A 26808-nucleotide genomic window follows, 5' to 3' on the forward strand; every position below is an offset into this window, starting at 1 on the left:
TGGTTTTTAATTGCACCAGGATGTGGTGAACTTATTTTTTTTATGTGTAGCATATGTGACTGGTAATGAGTCAGACACAGAGTAGTAAAAGCGGTGATGGAGAGACGAGGTAGACTCTGAGTATTGTCTCTGCCCCTGTAGTGCAGCACAGGAGATCAACTTTCTGTATTTGTGTGTAGATGCATCCCACTGGCTGCAGCTCAGCATGGTGTGTTCACGCCCACACACACACAAACACACACGCAGCATTGGTCTCGCACAGCCTTCACTATCCGACTGAGGTGGCATTTAAATAATGAGCTTAGTTTGTTTGCACTGCCTCGTCTGTCCCCTGCGGTACGTTTGTCTGCTCTCGTTCGATGCTAATCGCTTATTTAGAAAGGCTGCGTCGTTGAATTAATTTAGTGAGGTTTTGATGTGACAATAGCGACAGTTCTGTTTAATTAGGATGGAGCACCTAGAGGTGTGGTGTTCAAACTTACAAAGCATTAGCCCAATTAAAATTAGATTGTGTGAGGAGCTTTTTTGAGATTTTTGTTGTAAATCACTAAATGAAAAATCCGTATGTGTCCCCAGTCTCTGTTTTCCCACCTGATATTTCCTCTTATTTCAATTTTTCATAAGGTAAACGTCTGGTCAGATATCTGCATACACTCATAATGGGCATGAATGACTTAGGCCTTTAAATTTATATTGGACAAATATTGACTTAATTGGTTTCCAAGAAACAGAAATGTATAGACCATTGAAACTTTAAAAATGATTGCATTTGCAATTTATGTTGTTTATATTGCATATTGCAAAAATAATTTCATGGCAATATTTGGTAGAACATTTGACTTTAGTGCCATGCATTCAACTCTGCTTTTTGTTAACATATTTGGCCACTTGGATGAATTGATCTATGTCAACATCAGATCTAGATCTTAGTGACAAAGGTGAATAAAACCAAGGGAAACTGTGGAGATGTCTTGATTACCAATGGTAACGTTCAGCTACAACAGTTCAGGTTTTCCTAATGCTATGCTGCATTATAATGTAAGTGCAATTAATACTCTAAAGTTTTATTATCTCATCCCACCCCAAAAAAGAACAGATCGAATACATCCTTCAGGGCTGAAAAGGAAGATGACATGATGACGGCACACGGTGTCAAATATCTAACAAGACTTGAGCATGTCACGCTGTGCAAGCTTGATATGAAATGTCGATGGCAACCCCCATCACTGCACGGTGGAAGTGTTCCCACAGCTGAATTATGTTGGAAAGATCTGATGGCAACGTCATTGGATCAATGAGTAGACAACAGGTTAATGTTGCAACCTCGTTATCGGAGAAGAAGAGAGAGAAAAGCAAACGCTGTGGAAGTGCTCATGGCTTGGTAGGAGAGAAATATAATCAGACATCTATCACAGCAGCAGTCACTCTGCACTATTATCCCAAGACATTTCTGACGTTGCTTGGGCTCACCGTTTGGTCTTTCCTTCAATTCTTTGAAAGTTAGGATTTTGTCCAAAGCCCAAAATAATTACAGAGCTTAAGCGTGGCATACCCATGGTCATTGTATGTAAATGTCCGACTGAAGCTTTAAGTCATGCCGTTTTACTGTGAATTTGTGAAAGTGTCACTTTTTTCCCCAGACTCTGTCAACTCTACAAGTGTGATTTTCTTTTCAACTTTTTAGTCTCTGGAAATCTACAAACACTCTTGGATTTCAAAGCTAGTATTTTAGGTTGGCTGAGGAAACCTGCACTGCTTGTTAGTGTTGTTTTTCTCTATAACGAAAGTTGTGTTTTTTATGCTAATGTGGTGTCATGTTTAACAGCACAGATACAATTAAACCTAATATCATTCAGACCCCCAGCAGATTTCTCATTAGTATTATTGCCATTCAAAAAGGAAGTTAGTTTCTGATGGGTGATGAGACGCGTCTCTCTCAAATAAAGCACTGTAAAATTTTCATAACATTAGAAAAAAATGGTTTTAAATTGTATAGCTTCAATTGAAAAATTGGTTCTCAACCTATTTATTAATAATCAGTGGAACATTATTATTGGTGATCAACATCTTATGTTTTCACTGATTTTTTTTGGACAATTTATCTTTGGTGATGAGATCTGAGTTTATGAGTTTGGAAGGCCTCCTTGCCATCACCCTAATCTGTATGTCCCTCCACAATTTTCTTTGTCAGTTTAAGTCTACAATAGGGATGGAGAAGCCTGATATAATTTATTATAATCAAGAAAACACACTGTAAAGCTCAAATTATAAAAACACAAAAGCTAATTCTGGTCTTGGTTTATTAAGAGCATCACTAAATATCAACACATAGTCATTAATGTCAAAATATTGCATTCTTTTTAAAGATACAATTGCACTACTTCATGTAACTGGTTTATGGAAGAAGGCTGTTTGATGATGTGTAAATTTTATTTATTGAGCAGTATTTGTCATCTTGGGGCTTTAAAAATAACACAGTACAGCCTAAACGCTCATTGTTTGAAATACTTTGTTCATGATTTTTATCATTTTCCCAAAAGTATCCCTAGTAAATGTTGATACTACTTCCAGTCAGAAGAAACAATTTAGTAAATGTAAAGATTACTTTAAGCTTAAATCTACTGAGGCTTTTTCTGGATTCCAGTTTAAAACTAATTGTCCAAAAAGCCAAATGTTACCGTGTCCAGCAGGCAGTCTGCTCTGAAAGAAGCAGGCGTGACACAGCTGTATATTTTAGTCCTTTTCCATTAGAAATGCTTTCTGCCAGGAGCAAACTTAAATGGACTCGACACACACCGGCCAGCATGAAGTGATTCACAATGTTTGTCTCATTGCTGTTTGAGTAGCATGCCATTTTTCTCTCAGCATATTTATGTACATTCCCACTCGGACACACAGCAGATGTAAGCTGACACACTAAGTATATATTAGGGGGGGGAACAAATTGTCTTATAGCCGAGCTGTGAGCTCAGTTTCCTCACAGGAAAGGCAGATGGGTGGATAGTAACCAGTGTTTTCTTACTTATGTTTCTAGTCCATGCTGCTTTCTATTAACCATTTTTCTTCTCCATTTGTGTTTGTTTTTTGGCCTGCGTCTGTCTCCCATCCCTCTGTCAGCTGCAGGAAGCCAAACAGCTGGAGAGAGAGCGGCACCGACAGCAATCCCCAGTAGCCCAGCACACCGAGCCAGAATCCCCCCAGCTCCAGACTCACGTTCACCCACCCAGCAAGACCCCCACCCAGGAGGCCAACGGCCCCGTCAGCCCTGCGACCCCCAGCATCGCCACCCCCTCCACGCCGTCCACCCCATCCACGCCGGCCCCGGAGTCCAGCAGCAGCAGGTCTGCGTCTGGGGAGCGGGAGGTGCAGGGGGAGCAGCCTGCCCCCGACGAGAACCCGGATCCTGAAAACGGTTCTGAGTTTTGTGTGGCTGAGAACGAGCAGACGGAGGCAGACCAAGCCACCGTAGCAGTACAAAGTGAGTTGCTGCCCACGGAGTCCCCCGCTAAACTGAGAATAATGCTCCGAATTTTACTGTACATTTAATCTGAAAAGAAAAACCCAAATGAATAAAATATTTGGACTAAGTAGGCTCTTATTACAGTTTGCAACAAAATAATTTGACCTGTTATTTAAAATGTACAATTAAACTAGGGATGTACCGATCCAATATCTGAGGTTTAGTATCACCTGAAACCAGTCCGATACAGAAAAATGGCGCTGAATTGGCTTGAAAAGTTTCTGTTTTTAACACCAGATATTTATATTTATATAATAACTTTGCACCAGTGCAGCACACTCTAATACACCAATAGCTTCTCATGCTTGGTCAAACAACACAACTTCAATCGATCTAGAATCTTTTTCAACATAAAGACCAATAAGGATATTATCAAATTAGTTTCTCTGTAACTCAAACATGATTTTTGATGTATTTGCTTTTGTTTAGAGATTTACTTTGTTTATGAAAATGAGCAAAATAAACCTACAAAAATATTCAGCTTCCTCACTGAAAGTACCCATGTTAAATATAGTGATCGAATTTATCTTCATTTTCATTTATGCATTTGTTTATTTTTGCAAAATAGTGTTTAAATCACATTCTAATTCTAATTATTGTGTCCTGCAGATGCAGCATCCAAACAACATAAAGGAGAGGGGGAAGAAGAGGATGAGGAAGCGCCTAACTACGAGGAGAAAGCCCAGGAAATTGTCCAGAGTATTCTGCAGGAAGTGGTCAACACTGTGGCTGGAGGTGAGACATGCTTTATTCATAGTTTCAAACAATGTGGTTCAATATTAAGTGAAATTATCAATCTGGCTTAGCTAAGTCTATTTTCTCCGGAAGCATGCTTAAAGACGAGATTATCAATTCATTTCCTCCTCTGCTTATTGTGTCTACAGGCCACTGCCTGGACCCAGCGAACCTCTGCTCCGACACCAAGGAGTCAACCGGCGAGGGCGAGCCAGAGGAGTCCCCGCCGGCCGAGGCAGCGACTGAAGGCACCCAGAGCTCGATGGAGGACGAGGGAACAGTTGGGAGCGACAGTGAGCACGTCCATGCAAATGGCATTCCCGGCACGCCTATTTCTGCTAGCTTTACGCCCTCGTTGCCTGATGACAGATTATCCGTCTCCTCCACCGACACTCAGGTGAGGAAGTAAAGACACTGAGTGTTGGACCTTATGAACTGAGCTAGGTGTTGAAATATCTTTAAGTTGTACATTTGTTCATTCATTGCTTCTCCACTGACCCTTTTGACAAAACAGCAAAGTCCAGGGTACTAAGCTGTGGTATTTATGGTATCTATAGCATTTAAATAATTATTTATCTTTTTAATTATTTCTTGAATTAAGTCATCTTTGGCCCTTGCTGCTAGAACGCTCTGTCAGAAGAAATGTATCTGGATGTTCAGCCTAAACTGTTCTTCTCCCAGAACCGAGTCATTGTCTTTATAGAAATAAACACTCTTGTTAGTTATCCAATATGATGTTTGTTGTCATAAAAATGTAAATTTCATAAGATCTGCCTTGAGAATAGGGATTGTCAGTAGTTTGAAACGGGTCGTAATAGAGCTTACTGTGTGCTGTTTGAAGTGTCGAAGCTGTGTAATCTATACCTGTGAAAATACTGCAGTGACATGCAAGAGCTGGAAAACACAAACTTAAATGGCTTAAAATAAACTCTACCTGCTTTAGTTAATAAATAGGTGATGATCAACCAAAGAAGTAAGTTATTAGATTAACCTGAAGTTCTTTGTGTAATTCACACCAGTGTTAAATTTACACTATGACGGGTGTAAATTTCACTTCCTGAAACTTTGACCTCAGTCTGGCAACATCTGAATGTGTCTGAAATCTCCTCTGGCGTTTCTCCTTAAGCTGTTGTGAAGCCAAAGGTCACGTTTGACACAGCTGGACTCTGGACTTTTTTTTTCACATTGGCAAACAGCTGTGTGCGGTAATTTCTCCTGCAGCTGATCAGAGGAATCTGATACGTTTGCTTAATGAATAAATAATCGTCCTGCTCCCTTCTTACTGAATGAATGAAAGAAAATAGAGTAAAAAAGAGATGGAGCAGGAGCATCATATGCAGCTACTAAGGAATAAAAGCTGCTAGTCAAAATATCTTTAAAAATAAACATTTTCACTGCAGCTGAACTTTTATGACCTGATTTTTTTTTTCTAAAATGGACTGAGGTTTTCTTATCATGTCCTGTAGAAAGTCATAATACATTTTTAAATTAAGACGTTAAAGTGTTAAATCCAGGAAAACTTAGTTTATATCAGTTTTTAGCAACTACAGAGTCATTACAAAAGTGTGGCTTGCATTTCTATTCTATTCTATTTCCCAAAACTCTGATGCCCCTAAATATAATTTGGTGAAGCCAGTTGCCATCCCAGGTTGCCTAATTAATAAAGGGAATTTGTTTGTAATTTAATCCTAGTATAAATCCAGCAGTGACCTGTGTGCACCTAAAATTCTGCATTTATTGAAAAGTTGCAAAAATAACCACTGTTAATAGTTTGTGGCTTTAATGAGGCAAATTATGAAACAAGTTAAAGATTTGAAATGTAGCGCGTGTTTGCTGTGTCATCCAGCTCTGAATGACCTCTGCAAGTCAGCATAATTACTGAGGTGTGATCACGATCAAACAAATCTTATTGCTTTAACATTCACATACTGTTGATGTTAAATAATCTGGAAGATAAAAGCTCTAAAACCAGACATTTCTTTAACTTGTTGCTTGTTTTTCTGCTCCTTTAGGAATCGGGAGCAACAGCTGGCCAGCCGCCAGGTGCTAAGTTCTCCCACATCCTCCAGAAGGACGCTTTTCTTGTCTTTCGCTCTCTCTGCAAGCTGTCGATGAAACCACTATCAGACGGACCGCCTGATCCAAAGTAAGACTTTGTTGTTTTTTTTTACGTAATTAAGGATAACAATCCTTGTAAGGATTTTCTACAGCTTAGAAGAGTTTACTTTATTAGATATGCTTTTTACTCTTCTATACTTTCTTGATTTGTGTAACCAATTAATTGATCAGCATCTAATGGAGACTCCCAGTTCATTTAGCTGTTGGATTTAACATCTAATTGCCAAGTTTTACTCTAAATTGCTTAAAACCTGAGAGTTGGACTTTTTGTGATTTTTATTCCTAGCGTAGGCTTCATGAAAAGGCCTTTTAATGCCTTGTTTTTGTTTTTTTTTATCCTTCCTCTAAGCTGCAGGTCTGACTACAGACATCATGAATCATGGTTTAAAATGAGGATCGCTCAGATTGTGGTGTTTTTTCATTGGTTTCCATTGGTTATGGAGGCAATGAGACATCAATCAGAATTTTCTGAATCACTTCCTTGTGTCATGAAACACTGGAGCCCTTTTCATCCTTCCTCTTTACTTTTCAAAGCACCACAAATGCAAAATGAATGATTTTTATTTTTTATTTTTTGCTCCAATTTAATATTTCCCCTGGCCACGCTTCACTCAGAGGAAATGTGATTGTACTGGTAGCTCCACCTTCTCTGGAATCAGGATTTTCTGCCTCAGGCTTCTACCTAAAACTCCATTCTGACTCTCTTATTTGTTTACTGTTTTCCAACCAATTTATTCTTAATTTCAACAAATCTGTGTCAAAGAAATGTTATCCAAGCTGCTTTTTGAATGGCTTTGGATACAGTTCTGGTATAATGGAGCGCTTCGCGAAGGCTGACGTGCTGTGTCTGGATCAGACTGAAATCTTTGCTCTCCTAAAAAGGTTTATTTGCCAGATATTTCACTCCGTCACACCTGAACAATTTGATGCACACTGAACATGTGAAGTGTCTACAGCTTAACAAGAGCAAATGACTTTGGATCTGCGTCTGCGATCACCATTGATGCATCTGATCTTCTGTTCTCATCTCTAAATGCTGCCACACCCCACCTTCCAATAAGAGTTTGTCCAAATTACTCTTATTCTGTTTTGTTTCTTTCTTTTCAGCTTTTCTGCTTTGTTGTCCAAATGGATTTTCATTTCCAAGGCTGTTTGGAGGCTAAATTTATATCGAGAATCTGAAGGTTGCGTCTATTTTTTTAAAACACTACAGATGCTTTCCATTACTACATACCAACATAAATGCTGTTAAAAGCCTCTCTAAGATTTCAGTCCTTACTGCTCTACAAGAGAGCTTCTTTTTTAAGTGTTTTCATTTATTTTCTACTAAAAATCAATTATAGAGAGCATTTCTGGGCAATAAAATTGCTTGCAGTCATAAAACGTAAGTTGGATTTCATCTAAGAAATTGCTTAAAAAGTAAAAGGATGTTATTGTTTTGGCACGTAGGTCCTCCATTTTTACTGCTTTCCAGAAATGGAAAGCAGACAAAGAAAGGAAAGCATTGCAAAGGAGCATTTAAAGTCAGCATATAAATTAGCTGAATCTGGTTATTTCTTTCCCAGAGTCTTTTGCTACAGTAGAGCTTTGCAGACAGATGGAGGTTGTGCATGCAGACGATCTGTGACTGTGACCCCCAGAGCATTTTCTTTTAATCCTGCTGATGATTTTTAACTCTCTGCTGCAGATACACATCCTCATGAGTTCTCTCCATGTAATTAGTTGTAAATTCCTTTCAAGGACATTGTTTTCCGTTATAAAGACCAAAGAACACAGTAGAAACATCGGGAAAGAAGCTGTGGAGAATCTTAAAGCAGATTTAAATGATGTTTCTAAGACAACATCTGATGCAACATCTTATGGAGTGCTGCTGAATCATCTGACCTACATGTTAAACTGACTCAGATTACTACAAACTAAGCAGTTGTTTAACCTTTAATATAAAGACTAACAAATTGTCTTCATGTGACTGCCTCAGGTCCCACGAGCTGCGATCAAAGGTGTTGTCTCTGCAGCTTCTGCTGTCCATCCTGCAGAATGCAGGGCCCATCTTCAAGACCAACGAGATGTTCATAAACGCCATCAAGCAGTATTTGTGCGTGGCGCTGTCCAAGAATGGTGTCTCCTCTGTGCCTGAAGTCTTTGAGCTCTCTCTCTCCATCTTCCTTACCCTGCTCTCCCACTTTAAGACCCACCTCAAGATGCAAATCGAGGTAAAACATTTGCATTTGTCTATTTAGTAAAGTTTTCTTTTTATTGCAAGCTCTACTGACAGCTTAAATAGCAAGCTTATTGTCTGTGTAAAATAAAATAAAAAAAATCTTGCGAGATAAATACAAGGAGTAAACCTAAATTCAGCCAAAAGATCGGTTTTTTGCTCTTGAGACATTTGCTGTATGTATTCCCCACTTTCTCTCTCCCTCTTTTCTGTCTGGTAATTGTCAATAAAGGCAACTAGTGCCAAAAAATCTAAGTATATAATTAAATTCCACTGTCCTTTGTTAATTGATTTGCCAAAGAAAGAAACAAACACTCTCTTTGGCAGGAGACAGTTGAAATTTCCTAAACCAAAGCTTAAACTTATGGAGCTCCAAATAGTAAACTTGAGACCAAGTTCCAAGCAAACTCAATAGTATTTGAAAAACAACGTTGTAAATTAGTCATTTGTATGATGTTCTATGTGCAAATTTTCACATGAAATATAAAATACCTAACTGAAGGCAACAAAAGGAAGCATTAACTAAAGACCTAAAAAGAAAAATCAAGTCATATGGCCAAAATATGAATTATTAAATATAAGGTTGTTTTTCAACTCCTTTACAAATGGGTGATGCATAATTATTGGTATGCTAAGATTGTTTTTGTTCATTGAAATATAACTTGGGATCAAAAAAGATTTTGTTGGAAACAGTAGAAAAAGACGATTGGTCTCTTGCTCTTGGCTATTTTTTTTTTCTTGCCTGAAAAACAAGTCAGTGCCCAAAGGGGAAACACATTTCTTCAGTTGCCTTGTTGGAAAACTTTAAAGTGAGTACTTAATAAGATGAATAAAAAAAAACACTCAACCAAAATTAGCAGTATTTCTAAAGTCATTTAGGACATGAAGTGAGGAGTCTTTCATCACTCTTTCATCTCGGCCAAATTAACCGGCCTTCATGCTTCCAGGATCTCTGATCTGTCGGCTCTTCTTGTTTTGTGTTGCGGAGTTGCAATGGCTCCTTTTGCCTGGTTCTCAATGGAAATGCAGTAAACTCTCTCTTTGCAGGTGTTCTTCAAAGAGATTTTCCTGTACATACTTGAGACGTCCACAAGCTCTTATGACCACAAGTGGATGGTCATCCAAACGCTCACCAGAATATGTGCAGGTTTGCTCTGCTATTTTCTTTTTTTGCTTTATTTTTCTACTGCAACACTACAGGTGGAATAATATTGACCTGATATATAATTAAGTTAACTTTTGAAAATTAAGTAGTTTTGAAAGACATTAGTAGGCCTGAGTCTGAGTGAGATCATCATGTTTTCTTAGCTTACAAAAAATACCAAAGCACCTCTGTATTCACACAGAAGTCATGTTATTGAATTTTTTTCCTTTAAAGTGGAAAAGAAACAATTATTTTTGATGCTATATTGAAATAAGCTGTTTTACAACTGCGTAACATTTGTTGTTTGTAGCATTTGTTGTTTTATGTCTTTTTTGATATGTACTTACGTGTAGAAACAAAAATGTATTTTACTTGTATTAAAAACTTTTAGTGCATACTTAGCAGAATATTAAACTTTTTTATACCAATAATTACATAAGGAGTATAATAAACTAATATTACCTGGTGGTTACTTAATGTTCCTCTAGTACCTGCCTGTAGACTGCTGCTGAACAGACATGCTACATGTAGCTTGCAAACTGCAGATTTTAAACAATAAATTTTTATGGAATTATATGTACATGATAACTTCAGATTTTCACACCTTAATAGTCTGAATTTGAGGGAAGATGTAGAACAACAGAGCAGCAGTGCGTTACTAAAACACAGCCGGAGAAAACACTGGCTGTTTTCTCAAAGGAGAAATCTTGTAATTTCTACTTTAATCATAATTTTTTTTGTGGTTTCAAAATCAATTCTTCGAGCGTGCAACTTTATAAGTAGTTTCTATGATTTCCTGAGGCTTTGTGAAAAAAATTGTAATCAAACTCCTCCGTTCTGTCCTGTTCAGATGCCCAAAGTGTGGTGGACATCTATGTGAACTACGACTGTGACTTGAATGCTGCTAATATATTTGAGCGCTTGGTCAACGACCTCTCAAAAATAGCCCAGGGCCGCGGAGGCCACGAGCTCGGCACAACACCCCAACAGGTGAATTTTTATTTTCCTGATGTACTTCATCTATTCTGTGGCTGCTTTACAGGGATAGTTCAGAATTTATGAAGTAAGGTACTGTTAAAAGGTTATAAACACTTAATATTGTACCTACAATACACAACACTCTTCGTTTATCGTAATCCCAGATTAGTTGATGCTGTAGAGGGAAGCTGATGAGTTAGAGAGGGACCAAGACCAAAATTGACATCTATAAATCTCAGAAATGCCACAATGGTTTATTTGAACCTATAAAACTTCATTATGTCTGTAATTTGGAAGTTATTTACACAGAAGTTGACAATTATTTAGACGTTAAAAGTAGGTCAGAGGCATTGCCCCACCCTTAGACTTCCTTTGAAACAGACTGAGAACTGAACTTGTAAACAATTTAAACTCAGAGCAACTGAGTTTAAACTACCAACATAGAAATCCAAATTATCACAAATACCCATGTCAACACAGTGTTGCTGATTTTTACACTGTCTACTTTTTCTATCTGGTATTTAGTAACTGGAAAGGATTAAATGTTTGATTCTTAGTACATGTTTCCCAGAAAAATAATCTGTGCAAATACCCACTGAGGTTTTCAAGGTTTTAGCCATTCTCAGACTAGCCATTCAGCTTTAACCGCCAGGACCAACTAATCAGAATTTGCACTAAATGAAGTGACAAAAACAGAGTTAGGTACATCAAGGAAAGATATTAACTATTTCCAGCCTTTTAGCAGAACCATAATTTATTCCCAAACCATCTCACTAAGACAGCATGAAAAGTTTAACTGATTATTTGTTTATGTTTTTTATATTCTTGTCCAGGAGCTGACTCTAAGAAAGAAAGGCCTTGAATGTCTAGTGTCCATCTTAAAATGTATGGTAGAATGGAGCAAAGACCAGTACGTCAACCCCAATTCCCAGACCAGCCTAGGTGAGTCATTTATGTGATACTGGCGGCAGTGAAACCCAAAGCACGAGGACATTTGTGACTTTTTTTTGTTTGGTTTGATCATTTTAATTATCAGCTTGCAGATTCAATAATGTCAGAAATCCTGTTTCTAACAGGCTAGACAGGCTAGACATGGGAGTGTGATCTATGTTAAAGATCTACGGACTTTCAAATATACACACTGAGTTTGCTGTAGAACACCATGCACAATGTATTGCAAATGTGTGGCAAACTGAGCTGCATGTACCATCACTTTGCTTTAACAATGGATCCAAAATGCTTATAGCATTTCAGCTCCCATAATACTTTTAGCAGACACTGGAACCAAACCCCTCCAGGTGAGGAGAAGCTACTGTAGTGACCGAAGCTTGATGCGTGTGTGCTGCGCCTGCAGTTATTGGCACAGGGAAAGGGATTAAGTATTTTTGTGGCAGTATACATGCATGGAAGGATGTGCAAATCTATTAATTCCTGAGGATTTAAAGGTTTGGCTACAGTGAAAAAAAGCTGATACTTGTAACTGTACAATATGTAGTTGGTACATAATGCGGTTCTGAATCTAGACTTGTCAGACGCAGTTTGATTGTTTATAACCTTAATAAAGCCTTAAGCAATTCTCACTGTAATGTTCTAGTTTTCTCACATTGAGCAGAGCCCTCCATATTGCTTCCTTTCCTGCAGTAGACTGTAAAACAGGGAAGGTTAAAAGCAGATTTTGGCCGTAATCTAACTGGATCGGTCTCAGTTCCCCTCAGAGTCTTAACAGGAGTTTGAGATAAGGCTTGTACCCTTCAGCATAGCCGCAGTCAGCTGTAGGATTGACCACTGGAAAGAAGGAAAGAAGAGGAAAAGCAAGCACTCATCGGCTCAGTTCCAGCCACAGGAGGCGGGGAGATAATGCTTCAGCACATAGAGGCTAATCCAGGAAGTTCAGACCCTGAAAAAGAGCAATACCTTTCACTGAACTGTGATGAAGCACCAATCTGTGACACGTGGAGCATATCCTCTCTGCGAGACGGGCCGCTGGGTCTTGTGCACAGAGGAGGATTTGTCGTTAGCTGAAGGAGGAACCCGAACTAAGATGAAGCTGAAACTCTGAGAAAGGACTGAAAAGATATCCCTTAAGCCTCTGGAAGTATCCACAGGCCAGCCTGGGGCTAAGCTGTCAGAGCCAAGCAGCAGAGGCAGCTTTGTTGACTGTCAGGGATATTACTCTGCCAAAAACCCACGACAGCTCATTAGCATACAAACAACAGCTCACATTAAAATCCTGCATGCTGAATTTGCTCTGCTGACAGTGTTGGTAGAGGTTAGAAAGTTTTACATTTTAGACTGAATTCTATTACAGCAGCATGCCAGGTCCTTGCTTGTAATGGTTTCTTGTCTTTTTACTCTCATCTTTCTGAATAACTTCAAAGCAAGAGCAGGTAAACTGGAACAGTAGTGAGTGTTTAGTAGAATGTGGGTTAAAATAGCTCCGATTTAAACCCTTTGTGATTGTGATTTAGGTAGTTTTCCATTGTCTCGGTAAGGCCTGTTTCAGCATAACAGTCTGTCAGCGGCTTTCAATATGACATTCAGCATGCCTCACTCTAGAATAACTCAGAGTGTATCTATACTGGGATACACTCTATCAAACATCACAACACAGACCCTAAGACAGGGTTCCTATGCAGCCTTAAAACGCCTTTTGGTTATTTTAATAAGTTACAGGGATCTGTGAGAGTTTTCCTCTGGTAGAAAATGAGAGCATTTCTCTCACATGGTCTCATAACACCAGAACAGTTTGAGGAAAAGAAATAGCATTTGTTTGAAATCGAGAATTTCTTTAAAACAATGGTAAACTCTGAAACCAGATACAAGCCCATGTCTGGTTCTGTTATATAACTTGAGTGGTGTAGGTTACGCTGTAACCGGAACCATGTTTGGTCTGACTTAACCTGTTGAGACCTGAAGTAACATCCAAACCAGGTTATATTCGGCATAGTTTTACTCTCTGAATGGATTCAAATATGTAATAGAAACACATCTAGTTGCTACAGACGGCTGGCGTCCCGATACTCTTTTTCTTTTGCTGTGTTGTCCGTGTTTTAAGAATGGCAAACATTGAGGTGTGCCAACATGTCTGCGAGGCTGTCCTGAATGTTTTAACGAGTTTCCGTTGGGTAATCAGACGCCTCAGTTGGATCCAGCCCGGGTTACAGGGTGAACCTGTTCCAGCAGCAGCAGTGTATCCTTGAGGTCTTCTCTCATGGATTAATGAACCAACTCTCTTGACCTTCAGCTCACATTTCTTCCCCTTTTTCACTACCTGCAGTGTTTTAGAGAACATCCAGAGCCCAAATGCTGCTTTGCATTACAGCTTTTATGTGTCTGTTTAGGTAGGTGTGCGTTTCTGGGAGTTATTAGGCTGTAGTCATGTGTTCAGGGTTCCTACAGGAAATGTGTAGTTTACAGAAAAAGAAAATAGAAAATGGATAAATAATTACATTTTAGTGAGGTCCATCTGATAAATCGATCGTCCATCCATTTGACCAACCATCCACCCACCAGTTCATTTTTTCACTCATGTTTGCCTATTCCTTCATCCAGCACTTTATTCATCAATTCTTCCTCAATCTGTCTGTTCTTTCAAACAGCCTTCCACTCACCTTTTTAAATTATTTTCACCTTGACATTTTTTTTTTCAACCTCTGTACAGTTCTGTTAGTGAGAGGGGGATTTTTGACCTAAAGCTTGGTCAGATTCAGACATTTCTCAACAAAACAATAGTTACTGTTTTCTAAATTATTGGCTTTATTTTTGCTCTTCAGGCCAGGAGAAACCTTCAGAGCAGGACAGCTCAGAGACCAAGGCCACAGAGAGCATAAACCGCTACGGCAGCATCAACTCCCTGGACTCCACGGCCTCGTCTGGCATCGGTAGCTACAGCACACAAATGTCCGGCACCGACAACCCCGAACAGTTTGAAGTTCTCAAGCAGCAGAAGGAGATCATCGAACAGGGGATTGACCTGTGAGTCCAGTGAATTTATAACTCTGTATTCCGATGAACATGGAACGAGTTAACCGTAGCTGAGTTTAGCTTTACTTGTTTGTGTGTTCCTCAGGTTCAACAAGAAACCAAAGAGAGGAATTCAGTACCTTCAAGAGCAAGGCATGCTGGGTACAACCCCAGAGGATCTTGCACAGTTCTTGCACCAGGAGGAGAGGCTTGACTCGGTAAAAAAAAACAGTTCGTTTTAGGTAAAAGTAGAAAGTAAAGATAAGTAGACACTAGAATACTTTCAAAATAATACGATTTGTTGCAGAAATAGTTTATTAACCGGGCCAAATCTCTGAGACATAGAGAATTAGACAATTAGTTTTTTCTGATTATGTTATATTATCATCTTTACTTGTTAATGATCATAACAATCCAAGAACAATTTCTTCTGCAGTAAAAACTTACAAGTTAGTCAAATAAAATAACATGAATGTATATATTTATGTATGAATAAGATAATTTTATGATAAGTTAAATTTGTACTCTGCAGATTTCAACAACAATTACAGTCATGGCCAAAAGTATTGAGAATGACACAAATATTATATTTTCACATGATCTGCTGCCCTCTGGTTTTCATGTGTGTATGTCAGATGTTGTCATCACATACAGAAATACAATTGCAATCATATTATGAGTAACAAAAGCTTTTAATGACAGTTAGAATGAGTTAATGCAGCAAGTCAATATTTGCAGTGTTGACCCCTCTTCTTCAGGACCTCTGCAATTCTCCCTGGCATGCTCTCAATCAATTTCTGGACCAAATCCTGACTGATAGCAGTCCATTCTTGCACAATCAATGCTTGCATTTTGTCAGAATTCCTAGGTTTTCGTTTGTCCACCTTGATGATTGACCACAAGTTTTCAATGGGATTAAGATCAGGGGAGTCAAAATCTCTATGTTTTGTTCCCTGAGCCAGTTAGATATCACCTTTGCTTTATGGCAAGGTGCTCCATCATGCTGGAAAAGGCATTGTTTATCACCAAACTGCTCTTGGACGGTTGGGAGAAGTTGCTCTCGGAGGACATTCTGGTACCATTCTTTATTCATGGCTGTGTTTTTAGGTAAGACTGTGAGAGAGCCGACTCCCTTGGCTGAGAAGCAACCCCACACATGAATGGTTTCAGGATGCTTTACAGTTGGCATGAGACAAGACTGGTGGTAGCGCTCACCTTCTCCAAACAAGCTGTTTTCCAGATGTCCCAAACAATCGGAAAGGGGATTCATCAGAGAAAATGTCTTTACCCCAGTCCTCAGCAGTCCACTCCCTGTACCTTTTGCAGAATATCTGTCTGTCCCTCATGTTTTTCCTGGAGAGAAATGGCTTCTTTGCTGCCCTCCTTGAGACCAGGCCTTGCTCCAAGAGTCTCCGCCTCACAGTGCGTGCAGATGCACTCACACCTGCCTGCTGCCATTCCTGAGCAAGCTCTGCACTGCTGGTAGCCCGATCCCGCAGGTGAAACACTTTTAAGAGACGGTCCTGGCGTTTGCTGGTCTTTCTTGGGCGCCCTGGAGCCTTTTTGGCAACAATGGAGCCTCTCTCCTTGAAGTTCTTGATGATGCAATAGATTGTTGACTGAGGTGCAATCTTTCTAGCTGCGATTTTCTTTCCTGTTAGGCCATTTTTGTGCAGTGCAATGATAACTGCACGTGTTTCTTTCGAGGTAACCATGGTTCACAGAAGAGAAACAATGATGCCAAGCACCAGCCTCTTTTTAAAGTGTCCAGTGGTGTCATTCTTACTTAATCATGATAGATTGATCTCCAGCCCTGTCCTCATCACCACCCACACCTGTGTTAATGGAGCAATCACTGAAACAATGTTAGCTGGTCCTTTTAAGGCAGGGCTGCAATGAAGTTGAAATGTGTTTTGGGGGATAAAGTTCATTTTCTAGGCAAATGTTGACTTTGCAATTAATTGCTGTTACGCTGATCACTCATTATAACATTCTGGAGTATATGCAAATTGCCGTTATAAAAACTGAAGCAGTAGACTTTGTAAATATTAACATTTGAATCATTCTCAAAACATTTGGCCATGACTGTATATTAATAATGAAAGCTGTAACAGTAATGTAATCAGAAAATACTTTGTTGCTATTTCAGCTGAATATTGTTAATTTCTGCCTAAAATTACATAAAAATATGTTGCGAGTATTCCAGTTACCCGTCTTGATTCTAGACAAAACAAAATTAAGCTCACATCAAATGCTGCCTACAGTCGGTAAAAAACTTAAAAAAAAAAAATTAATGTATAAATTTAGATTAAAATTGATGTAATTAAATTGTGATTGTATGTATGTAAATCAAAATTAAAAGTAATTTAATATAATGACTGTAATTGAACAAATTTTTTATTGCAAAACCTTTGTTTGGCACCATGATGAGCTTATTAGTGCAGCATTAATTGCTGCATCAAATAAAAACAATCTGTCCTGATCTGCTACTCTTTGCTAATCGTTAAGACAGCTTGTGTTTCACTCTGCAGGGTCACAGTGTCGGACCTGAGCACTGTGTGTAAATGTGCAGGTATAATGCACATTTGCGAAGTAATGCGAAGTGAAGCCTGACCTCTGTGTCGTTGCTCTGTTTAGACTCAGGTGGGTGAATTCCTCGGCGATAACGACCGTTTCAATAAAGAGGTCATGTACGCCTACGTGGATCAAATGGACTTCCAGGGCAAAGACTTTGTTTCCGCTCTAAGGATGTTCCTGGAGGGCTTCCGGCTCCCTGGCGAGGCCCAGAAGATCGACCGGCTTATGGAGAAATTTGCAGCAAGATACCTGGAATGCAATCAGGGGTGAGTTTAATTCGCTTATTTTTTATTTTTTACAAAACAGAAAGGAAACCAGAGAAGTTCAAGTCCTTTGCAGGTCGTTTATCCTGCTCACCCGTTATTCTCGTTTTGTTTTTATTGCTCCAGACAAACACTCTTTGCCAGTGCAGACACAGCATATGTTCTCGCCTACTCAATCATCATGTTGACAACAGACCTCCACAGCCCGCAGGTAAGACGTCCACCTCAAGGAAGCTGCAGGGCTTTGGTGTTTAGACAAGAACTGTCCCTTTAAATAACAGTGAAGTGTGCTGAGCATAAGCCAGTCTTGACTTTTTTTTTATTGCTGTAATCTGCAAAGGTGAAGAATAAAATGACAAAAGAACAGTACATCAAGATGAACCGCGGCATCAATGACAGCAAAGACCTGCCTGAGGAGTATCTCTCAGCCATATACGATGAGATCGCAGGGAAGAAGATTGCCATGAAGGAAACAAAAGAGCTCACCATGAAGTCCAACAAGCAAAGTGAGTCTGAACATCATATCGACAAACGACATGTTATCCCTGCGGATCTGGGTTGAATTGATGTCTGAATCTGAATTGTGTGCAGGTGTGGCCAGCGAGAAGCAGAGGCGTCTGCTCTACAACGTGGAAATGGAGCAGATGGCCAAGACGGCCAAAGCTCTGATGGAGGCCGTCAGCCACGTCCAGGCCCCCTTCACCAGCGCCACGCATCTGGAGCACGTCAGGCCCATGTTCAAGGTATTTCACCTGAGATTCCTCACACCCCGCTGGGAATATAGATGGCTAAATCCGGCGTGGAAGCCTCATCTGTGTATGACGCTTCTCAGCTGGCGTGGACACCCTTCCTGGCTGCCTTCAGCGTCGGCCTGCAGGACTGTGACGACACTGAAGTGGCCTCGCTGTGTCTCGAAGGAATACGCTGTGCCATCAGGATAGCATGCATCTTTTCCATACAGGTACAGCACCCTGAATCACTGCAATACAGGCTTCTTGCACAGAATATTTATAGAACTGGATTTGATCACTTTTCAAGTCTGCATAAATTGATTTTGGAAACATCTTTTAGTTTCTATTACTTATGTTTTTAATAAAAGTGGGGGGGGGTTTATCTTGAGTTGCATTTATATTAATGCTTTCCTCTTCCATTTGTCAGGTAATAATTTTAAGGTTGTGTCAAATTTATTTATGTATTTATTTTTTTTGCTTTAATGTTGAAAACACACACCAACAAATGTAATCGGAATAATTTCACATCTTATAATTGCATCAAAGCTCTCTTTAATCCAGAATTAAGATTCATCATAATGAATCATTAGAAAAGTTTTTATTTATTTCAGAAATTCAAATCGAAAACAGTCATACATTAGTTTATAACACTAATCGATATATATTTCAATTTTTATTTCTATGTATTTTGATGTTTTTAGTGGGAATTTCCAGAATAAAACTTGTAATTGTGAACAGCTTTCTTATTTAGCAATGACCTTCTGTGTCAGTGATTATCTGCATCACATTTCTATATTACTTTCATTGGTGTTATGTAATGCATTATTTGCTGAAAAACTGGATTTTGGTTGTTCATTAGCTGCTAGCTATGATCATCAAAATAATTGGTCTCAGTATGAAACGTGTTCCATATAAAATGTTAAAAATATTGTTTAGTTAGATGGCTCTCTGGAATTTCAAGTAAATGTTTTGTACTTAAATGACCAGAATTTACAAAAATTGCCATAAAAATGTTGTTTTTGTTTTTGAACAGCTGGAGAGGGATGCTTACGTTCAGGCTCTGGCCAGGTTCACCCTGCTGACGGCCAGCTCCGGCATCGCAGAAATGAAGCAGAAGAACATCGACACCATCAAGACCCTGATCACTGTGGCACACACGGATGGCAACTACCTGGGCAACTCCTGGCATGAGGTCTGCATCAGTTTGTGAGAACTTCCAGAACCATTCAGTAGAGTATGTGCATCAGTCAGGCGAAACAGCTGGAAAACACACAAAACTATTCATATACACATTTAAAATACTTTCTCAATGCTTGATGTAAACGCAACATGCAGTAATCGACAAGTTTTAGGTGTTTAGAAGGTCAAAGGTCAACCTAACATCCTGGTTGTCAGCAGAAACAACGTAGTCTATTCATATTTATTCTTTATTGATCAGTCATCAAACATAACTTGAGTCATAACTGCAGAAATTTGCGTTATAACGTGTGTTTTTTTTAAAAAAAGATTTTTGTGGCACTAGTGGCATTTAGTTGCTGTATTTAGACAGGAAATGGGCAAAGAGAGAGAGAAGGAAGAACGTGCAGCGAAGGTGACCATTCTAAACCTTTAATACAGTTTCTTTATCTTTCCATCAAGTCTGGACAGCTAACCTGCCACTGATATGGAACATCACCATGAGCTTCTTGGTTGCTTTTCTGATTGATGCTCTCTTTGCCTCTTCATGAGAGTTTATGCTCTAATCCTCTTAAAAAAAAAACCCTATGAGGTCTTTATTTTTGTCAGCCACTTTGCAGTTATGCAATACCTTGTGTTGTTCTATCCAATAAAATACGTTGGAGTTTGTGTCTATAAGAGGTGTGATTGGTTTAGCAGTGCGCAGTAGTTGGTTTTTCTTCCTTAGGCCTTTCATGACCATTTTTCCCCTCCTTCTCAGATCATGAAGTGCATCAGTCAGCTGGAGCTGGCTCAGCTGATTGGTACGGGGGTGAAGGCGCGCTACATCTCAGGGACGGTGCGGGGGAAAGAGGGTTTCATCACCAGCACCAAGGAGCAGAACAACGACGAGTACCTGGGTTTAGGTCAGTAGAAACGTTTCAGTCCGTCACAAACAGAATACTACTATAGATCTGACAGTAGAACTACTCCCATGTGGTTCTCTCTGTAGTTGGGGGAACAGTAGACCGTAAGCAGATTGCCAGCATTCAGGAGTCCATTGGTGAGACGAGCTCTCAGAGCGTGGTGGTGGCTGTGGACAGGTATGGATCTGTTATTTCTCCACTTATTTACCTCCAGGTCTCCTCCTGTGCACTTATGTAGACACAATACTTCACATCTTATTCTCCAATGTTTTCAGGATCTTCACAGGCTCCACCAGATTGGACGGTAATGCAATAGGTGAGTCAAGACTTTCTCTTTTGTGCTTCAAGGACTGTTGGATTTTTCTGTGTTGTTGCGATTCATCTTCCTGTTCAAATCACTTTTTTTTTTTCTCATTGGGGTGATTTTTTATCTGTCAGTGGATTTTGTGCGCTGGCTGTGTGCTGTGTCCATGGATGAGCTGGCCTCGCCCACACATCCACGCATGTTCAGCCTGCAAAAGATCGTGGAGATCTCCTACTACAACATGGGCCGCATCAGGTTGCAGTGGTCCAGGATCTGGGAGGTGATCGGAGACCACTTCAATAAGGTGGGTGTGCGAAACAGAGCGACTCCCTCAGGTTCTCTTTCCTCGTTTCCTTCCTTTTGTTCTTGTGTTACTCTCCCAAGAGGTGTTGTTGTTTGGCTGTTATTACCTTTCTTCTATGAAAGAGAGTATATTTTGGTTTTAATGAGAGATACATATTACTAAAAGGAGAGTTTTCTTGTTTAAGCAAGATACTGCTCCTAAATTTGTTTCTTAACTCTGGCAGTAAAGCACTTCTGTAGAAAAATAAATATCACAATTTGTGTTTTTTAATCTATTTATTTTGTCAGCAGTAAACAAATAATCGTTTTCAATATTTAAAATGTATTATTTTCTAAAACCTAAAGTGTAGATTTGATTGGATTTTTTTTTTCAGTGAATAAAGTAGTGCAAGTAAAAATATCCAGAGCCTTAAAATTTGTAAAGGTAAAAAAATATGTACCTGCTTTGGTTGTTTGATTTAAAAATAAGAACATAAATATGATTTTTTTCCTATTGAAATAGCTATCAACATTTTATTTTATTTGCACATCCAAATTAGACATTTTGCTTTTTTTTTGTCCAATGATTCAGTTGCCCTTTTTTTAAATAATCATCTTCTGTTCTAAATATTTTTTACATCCCACATGTTGAACAGTTTCTCTTCTTTCCTCCAGTTTGCTCTGAGAAGCCTGATGATTTGTTGAACAGAAAATGTGTAACACTAAATCTGAGAAATGTTATTTTTCTCTCTGCAGGTTGGCTGTAATCCCAATGAAGATGTAGCAATTTTTGCCGTCGATTCTCTCAGGCAGCTGTCCATGAAGTTCCTGGAGAAAGGGGAGCTGGCTAACTTCCGCTTCCAGAAGGACTTTCTGAGGCCGTTCGAGCACATCATGAAGAAGAACAGGTACAAACCCAAAGCCACCGGCACGAGCCTTTTTTTCTGTCACATTATTTTTCCTGTCTTTTCCTCCCTGAAGCTATGAGTGGATTTGTTTTTTCACTCTGACTCCTGCCAACATTTCAGCTGACCCATTTCAGTCTTCTTGCATTACTTCTCCACTGAATTCACATGAAAGCCCCCCCCCCCCCCCCCCCCCCCCCCCGTCTGTTTGGTTTGAGATGGTTTTTAAGTGCAGTCATTTACAAACCAGACAGATTTATTTAGTTGGTGATTTTGCAGGGGTGTGCATGCAGCATGGGAAAATCTAAAGGCTGTTTCACTGCAACACATTTCTGACAAGAACCAGGAGTTTAAACAAGAATCCGCTCACAGACGGCAGCAGGGAGGAGACGGCTGGCGGCAATGTAAACCAGGCAGAGTGTGGAGTCCATTAGTGTGTTTGTGTGTGTGTGTGAGAGAGAGATGGCTAGAAGAGGCAGAGATTTCCTCCCATTCATGCTCTCTGAGCAGGTACAGTTGCTTGTCTCTATGGAAACAGTTGCTGCAACAAACCAGCTGAGGTCAAGCTGTAATAACCACTTTACCTTAAAATGAGCCTGGGGATTTTATCAAGCGCTTTTACAGCTAATCTGCATCAATAAACAGACAAATTATCATCATTTCAGTTGATTTAACACATTCACATCCCATTTTTTCCTTTTTCTCTGCCTTTTTTTCCCCTCCATCTGATCTTGCCTCCACCCAGGTCTCCCACCATCAGAGACATGGTGGTGCGCTGCATAGCTCAGATGGTGAACTCCCAGGCTGCCAACATCCGTTCAGGCTGGAAGAACATCTTCTCAGTGTTTCACCTGGCGGCGTCCGACCAGGACGAGAGCATCGTGGAGCTGGCCTTCCAGACCACCGGCCACATCGTCAGTGAGTCCAACACTCCTGTGTCCAAACTTGTTTCATGTCGATCCTTCAATCATGCGGCAGAAATGGCAACTCAAGCTTCAAAACTAGATGACAAAACATGCTAGCTAAGACTCGTTCTCTAAAGATCTGGGACTTGACTCTGGAGTCTATTTCTCATATAATCAGGTATGAAAGTGAGTGACTCGCTGCAGTTTAGATTAAATGAAACTGGGGGTGAAAGTATTGAACAAATAAACATGATAAGCATCAGGAATTTGTCAAATAAGCAATAATATTTGAATGTCATTGATATAATTCAACATCATATGTTAAAGATGCTTATATCCATTTCAGGATTAACTTATTTTGTAGTATTTTTAGTTTAATAGCCCCTAACATCTGATTGGTTAAATTGAACAGGAAGTCATCTAGGAACCAATTATTTTGACTGTAGCAGCCTTAGCTCCACCCGCTAACTTGGATGAGTAAGGTAGAAAACAAAATAACTACTTCTATTTATGTCCAAAAGAATTCATGTTTCCTCATATTTTTTGTATATGAATAAATAATATTTTTATCACATATCTAACTATATATTTAAATAATTACATATATATGTGTATTTTTTAAATGTGTTTATTTTTATAAATATTCAGTCCCTCAATGAAAGAGGCTTGTCTTGTGGATGTGGCTTTGTCTACAAACACCCTTCAGGTCATTCAAAATAAAAGCATTTCCTGTTTGATTTAATGAAAAACAATAATAACAGGTTTTGAATCCTTTATGCACATTTGTAATATATACATAAAATAAATTGTATATTTTTTTCAAAAGAGTTCAGTTATACGTAATCACATCATTGGAGACAAGACTTAGACTTTGGAAAAAGTACCTGAACAAATCTGTCAGCTGGTCAGAAGATCTGATTGAACTTTAAACCAAAGTCTGTTTTTATTAACTTCTCTTCTCCTCCACTTGTGTGTTGCTGTTTAAACCTCCCTCAGCGAATGTATTCGAGAAGCACTTTGCAGCCACCATTGACTCTTTCCAGGACGCCGTAAAGTGTCTCTCGGAGTTCGCCTGCAACGCCTCTTTCCCAGACACCAGCATGGAAGCAATCCGCCTCATCCGCCACTGCGCCAAATACGTCTCAGAGAGACCCCAGGTCAATGTCGGTCAGATGAAGTCTGAATCCTACCTATACAAAAATATAAGGATTAATTTTGAACTCGTTGTTTCTTCGTCCCCGGCAGGCCTTCAAAGACTACACCAGTGACGACATGAATGTAGCCCCCGAGGACCGAGTGTGGGTGCGAGGGTGGTTCCCCATCCTGTTTGAGCTCTCCTGCATCATCAACAGGTGCAAACTGGATGTCAGAACCAGGTAGGTGGGATTAACCTTCCAATCACAAAGTTCATCATTTTGACTTTTCCAAATTTTGTCACCTTACTGGGATTTTAAATGCAAAACTGTTTGTAATTAATATAAAACAAAAGAAAGAACTTGCGTATGTGTTTTTAGACCCGTGCAGTGGATGAGTGTGTTTGTGTTGCTCTTGCAGGGGCCTCACGGTGATGTTTGAAGTGATGAAGACCTATGGGCATACCTTCGAGAAACACTGGTGGCAGGACCTGTTCAGAATCGTCTTCAGGATCTTCGACAACATGAAGCTACCGGAGCAGCAGACCGAGGTAACAGACAAGTCTCTTCTTTCTGCAGCTTCTTCGTTTTAGTTCTCGCGTGTGAAGCATGCTCACTAAAGCTTTTGTTGTGAAAACCTTCAGAAAGCAGAGTGGATGACCACTACATGCAACCATGCACTTTATGCCATCTGTGACGTTTTCACCCAGTACTTTGAGTCCCTCAATGGACTCCTGTTGGATGACATCCTGGCTCAGCTCTACTGGTGTGTGCAGCAAGGTGAGTGCGTTTGTTGGGGGGCTTTTACAGGCGGCGTTAGCATTTTCACCAGATCAGAAAAAGAGGATTTTTTTTGTAAATGTTTGACTGTTTGTTTTATGAACCTGTACTCCAAACAAAATTAGTCCACGTCGCGTTTATCATAAACTAAATAATAATAATAAAATCCACTTCCTGTGTCTCTGCCTTTTCATCTGCAGATAATGAGCAGCTGGCCCGTTCAGGCACCAACTGCCTAGAAAACGTGGTCATCCTCAACGGGGAGAAGTTCTCCGCCGAGACCTGGGACAAGACGTGTAACTGCATGCTGGACATCTTCAAGACCACCATCCCCCACGCGTAAGCTGACACGCTGTCAAGGAGTTTCTTCCTCAGCAGGAATACACTGTGGGGCCTGAATTTGAACTAAAGCTGTTCAAACGGGCAATTTGCTGCTTGGAAATTAGTTTGTAGAACAAAATCGAAGTGCAGTGCTAAAACCTAGTGGTGTTTAGAATAATAGAATAACTTTTTCATGTAGTCAAGCGATAAATAATGACATTGAAGGGCGTTTATGTGGCAAGCTCACTTTTTTCCCATAAAGAAGACCATAGAGAGGTGGGGGTAGTAGAAAAGTTTTTGTTTTTTGGAAGGAGAAATGATGAAATAATATAAGGGAAAACAAAACTCTCCTCCCTCTTCTACAGGGCGTTTCAAACTGGAAACATCACTGAAAACAGTGGTCACAAATTTCAGCATCATTGGTGCTCCATATGGTGCTGCCTGGCTGGCAGCACTGGTGCAGCTTTGTGTCTGCATGTCTGCAAAACAGGGAAATAATTTGTGATTCACAGTTAGTTCTGTCCTGTCCAGAGTATTGCTACAACTCAGGCAATGCTTTCATCTTTTGCTTCTGTACAGAGTTTTTAAATAAAATCTCAAATATATGATTTCCAATGTCTGGATAAGTATGGAAAAACAAAATATTGTATCTAATTTTTTTTTTTTTTTTTTTTTTTTGTTATTCTCTTTATTTGTTTGGTTTTCTCTTTGTTTCTTTTTTTGTTTGTTTTTTCTTTCTGTTGTTTTTACTTATTTTTTTTTTATCACCTTAGAAGAAATGGGCTATTCTGATGTACATAACATAATAGGGGCTGAGATATTCTGCTTGCAAATGCACCAAAAATACACCAAAAGCTAGATCAATATTTTTGTAATTAAAGCAGTTTTAACCTTGTTTTTCCTATCGACAGTTTTGACATTTTCACCAAAAACTGATGTGATCTCTTATCAATTTTCTCTGATTTCAAGGTTGTTGACGTGGCGACCAGCAGGAGCAGAAGGAGAGCACTTTGCAACACACAGCCTGACTGACAAACAGCTGGTGAGGAAATCTTTCGTACGGTTTATCCAGGATATTCAGATGTCGTTCTTTTCTACCCTCCTGTTATTTTGGGTTTATTTATATTTGTTGGATAGCAGTAGCTAAAATCTGCTTCGATCTCAGGACTCCATATCCCAGAAGTCTGTGGACATACAGTCCTGCTCTGACGACCAGCACTCCATCAGCAGCGGCGACAGGGCCACGATGGAGAGCCGCCGCCAGAGTCAGCACAGCTCGGCGTCGGGCGTCTTCGAGGACGGCTCGAGAAGCAGGACCTCAACAAGTGAGTCAGCCATTTTCCACGAATACTCATCTCTCCCTGTTTCCTTTCTCATCAATTTGTTTCCTGATGACCATTTCCTGTCGTGTCCTGCAGAGATCCAGGAGCAGCGCTTGTTCTCCGCCCTGCTCATAAAGTGTGTCGTGCAGCTGGAGCTGATCCAGACCATCGATAACATCGTGTTTTTCCCCGCCACCAGTAAGAAGGAGGACGCAGAAAACTTTGCAGCTGCTCAGGTACAAAGTTTTAGTGACCCGCATGACGATGAGCCACAGCATGGTGGAAATATTAGCGAGTAGCTTTATAACCTTCTATTTAATTTGAAGCGGGATGCTGGGTGTGCTGCGGACGTCCAAGTGGAGACGCAGGACCAGGGGATGTTCCGCTATCTGACCTTGGAGCAGCTCTTCAAGCTGCTGGACTGCCTGCTGGAGTCGCATCGCTTCGCCAAGGCTTTCAACTCCAACAACGAGCAGAGAACGCTGCTGTGGAAAGCAGGTAGGAGAACGAAGGCTGCATCTGGGACTC

The 26808-nt window shown here is 39.9% G+C and overlaps 1 protein-coding gene across 3 annotated transcripts in view; it reads left to right on the top strand.

Moving 5' to 3' along the window:
• arfgef1 (ADP-ribosylation factor guanine nucleotide-exchange factor 1 (brefeldin A-inhibited)) overlaps nucleotides 1-26808 on the top strand; it is a 57193-nt gene that overhangs the window by 27038 nt on the left and 3347 nt on the right. For 2 of the 3 annotated variants that reach the window (XM_028005099.1, XM_028005101.1), the window contains 31 exons: nucleotides 3118-3478; nucleotides 4130-4255; nucleotides 4405-4652; nucleotides 6268-6401; nucleotides 8352-8586; nucleotides 9639-9738; nucleotides 10586-10725; nucleotides 11547-11655; nucleotides 14487-14688; nucleotides 14783-14894; nucleotides 17314-17519; nucleotides 17643-17727; nucleotides 17857-18022; nucleotides 18108-18259; nucleotides 18349-18477; nucleotides 19281-19439; nucleotides 20184-20328; nucleotides 20415-20505; nucleotides 20604-20644; nucleotides 20767-20936; nucleotides 21671-21822; nucleotides 22565-22737; nucleotides 23721-23881; nucleotides 23970-24100; nucleotides 24279-24408; nucleotides 24502-24637; nucleotides 24838-24976; nucleotides 25928-26000; nucleotides 26124-26283; nucleotides 26377-26516; nucleotides 26607-26778. In XM_028005099.1, coding sequence (XP_027860900.1) covers nucleotides 3118-3478; nucleotides 4130-4255; nucleotides 4405-4652; nucleotides 6268-6401; nucleotides 8352-8586; nucleotides 9639-9738; nucleotides 10586-10725; nucleotides 11547-11655; nucleotides 14487-14688; nucleotides 14783-14894; nucleotides 17314-17519; nucleotides 17643-17727; nucleotides 17857-18022; nucleotides 18108-18259; nucleotides 18349-18477; nucleotides 19281-19439; nucleotides 20184-20328; nucleotides 20415-20505; nucleotides 20604-20644; nucleotides 20767-20936; nucleotides 21671-21822; nucleotides 22565-22737; nucleotides 23721-23881; nucleotides 23970-24100; nucleotides 24279-24408; nucleotides 24502-24637; nucleotides 24838-24976; nucleotides 25928-26000; nucleotides 26124-26283; nucleotides 26377-26516; nucleotides 26607-26778 — 4678 coding nt within the window. The remainder of the gene's footprint in view (nucleotides 1-3117; nucleotides 3479-4129; nucleotides 4256-4404; nucleotides 4653-6267; nucleotides 6402-8351; nucleotides 8587-9638; nucleotides 9739-10585; nucleotides 10726-11546; nucleotides 11656-14486; nucleotides 14689-14782; nucleotides 14895-17313; nucleotides 17520-17642; nucleotides 17728-17856; nucleotides 18023-18107; nucleotides 18260-18348; nucleotides 18478-19280; nucleotides 19440-20183; nucleotides 20329-20414; nucleotides 20506-20603; nucleotides 20645-20766; nucleotides 20937-21670; nucleotides 21823-22564; nucleotides 22738-23720; nucleotides 23882-23969; nucleotides 24101-24278; nucleotides 24409-24501; nucleotides 24638-24837; nucleotides 24977-25927; nucleotides 26001-26123; nucleotides 26284-26376; nucleotides 26517-26606; nucleotides 26779-26808) is intronic. The other variant, XM_028005100.1, reaches the window with a different exon arrangement.

This window comes from Xiphophorus couchianus, chromosome 21 (assembly GCF_001444195.1).
Source record: "Xiphophorus couchianus chromosome 21, X_couchianus-1.0, whole genome shotgun sequence".
Taxonomy (NCBI): domain Eukaryota; kingdom Metazoa; phylum Chordata; class Actinopteri; order Cyprinodontiformes; family Poeciliidae; genus Xiphophorus; species Xiphophorus couchianus.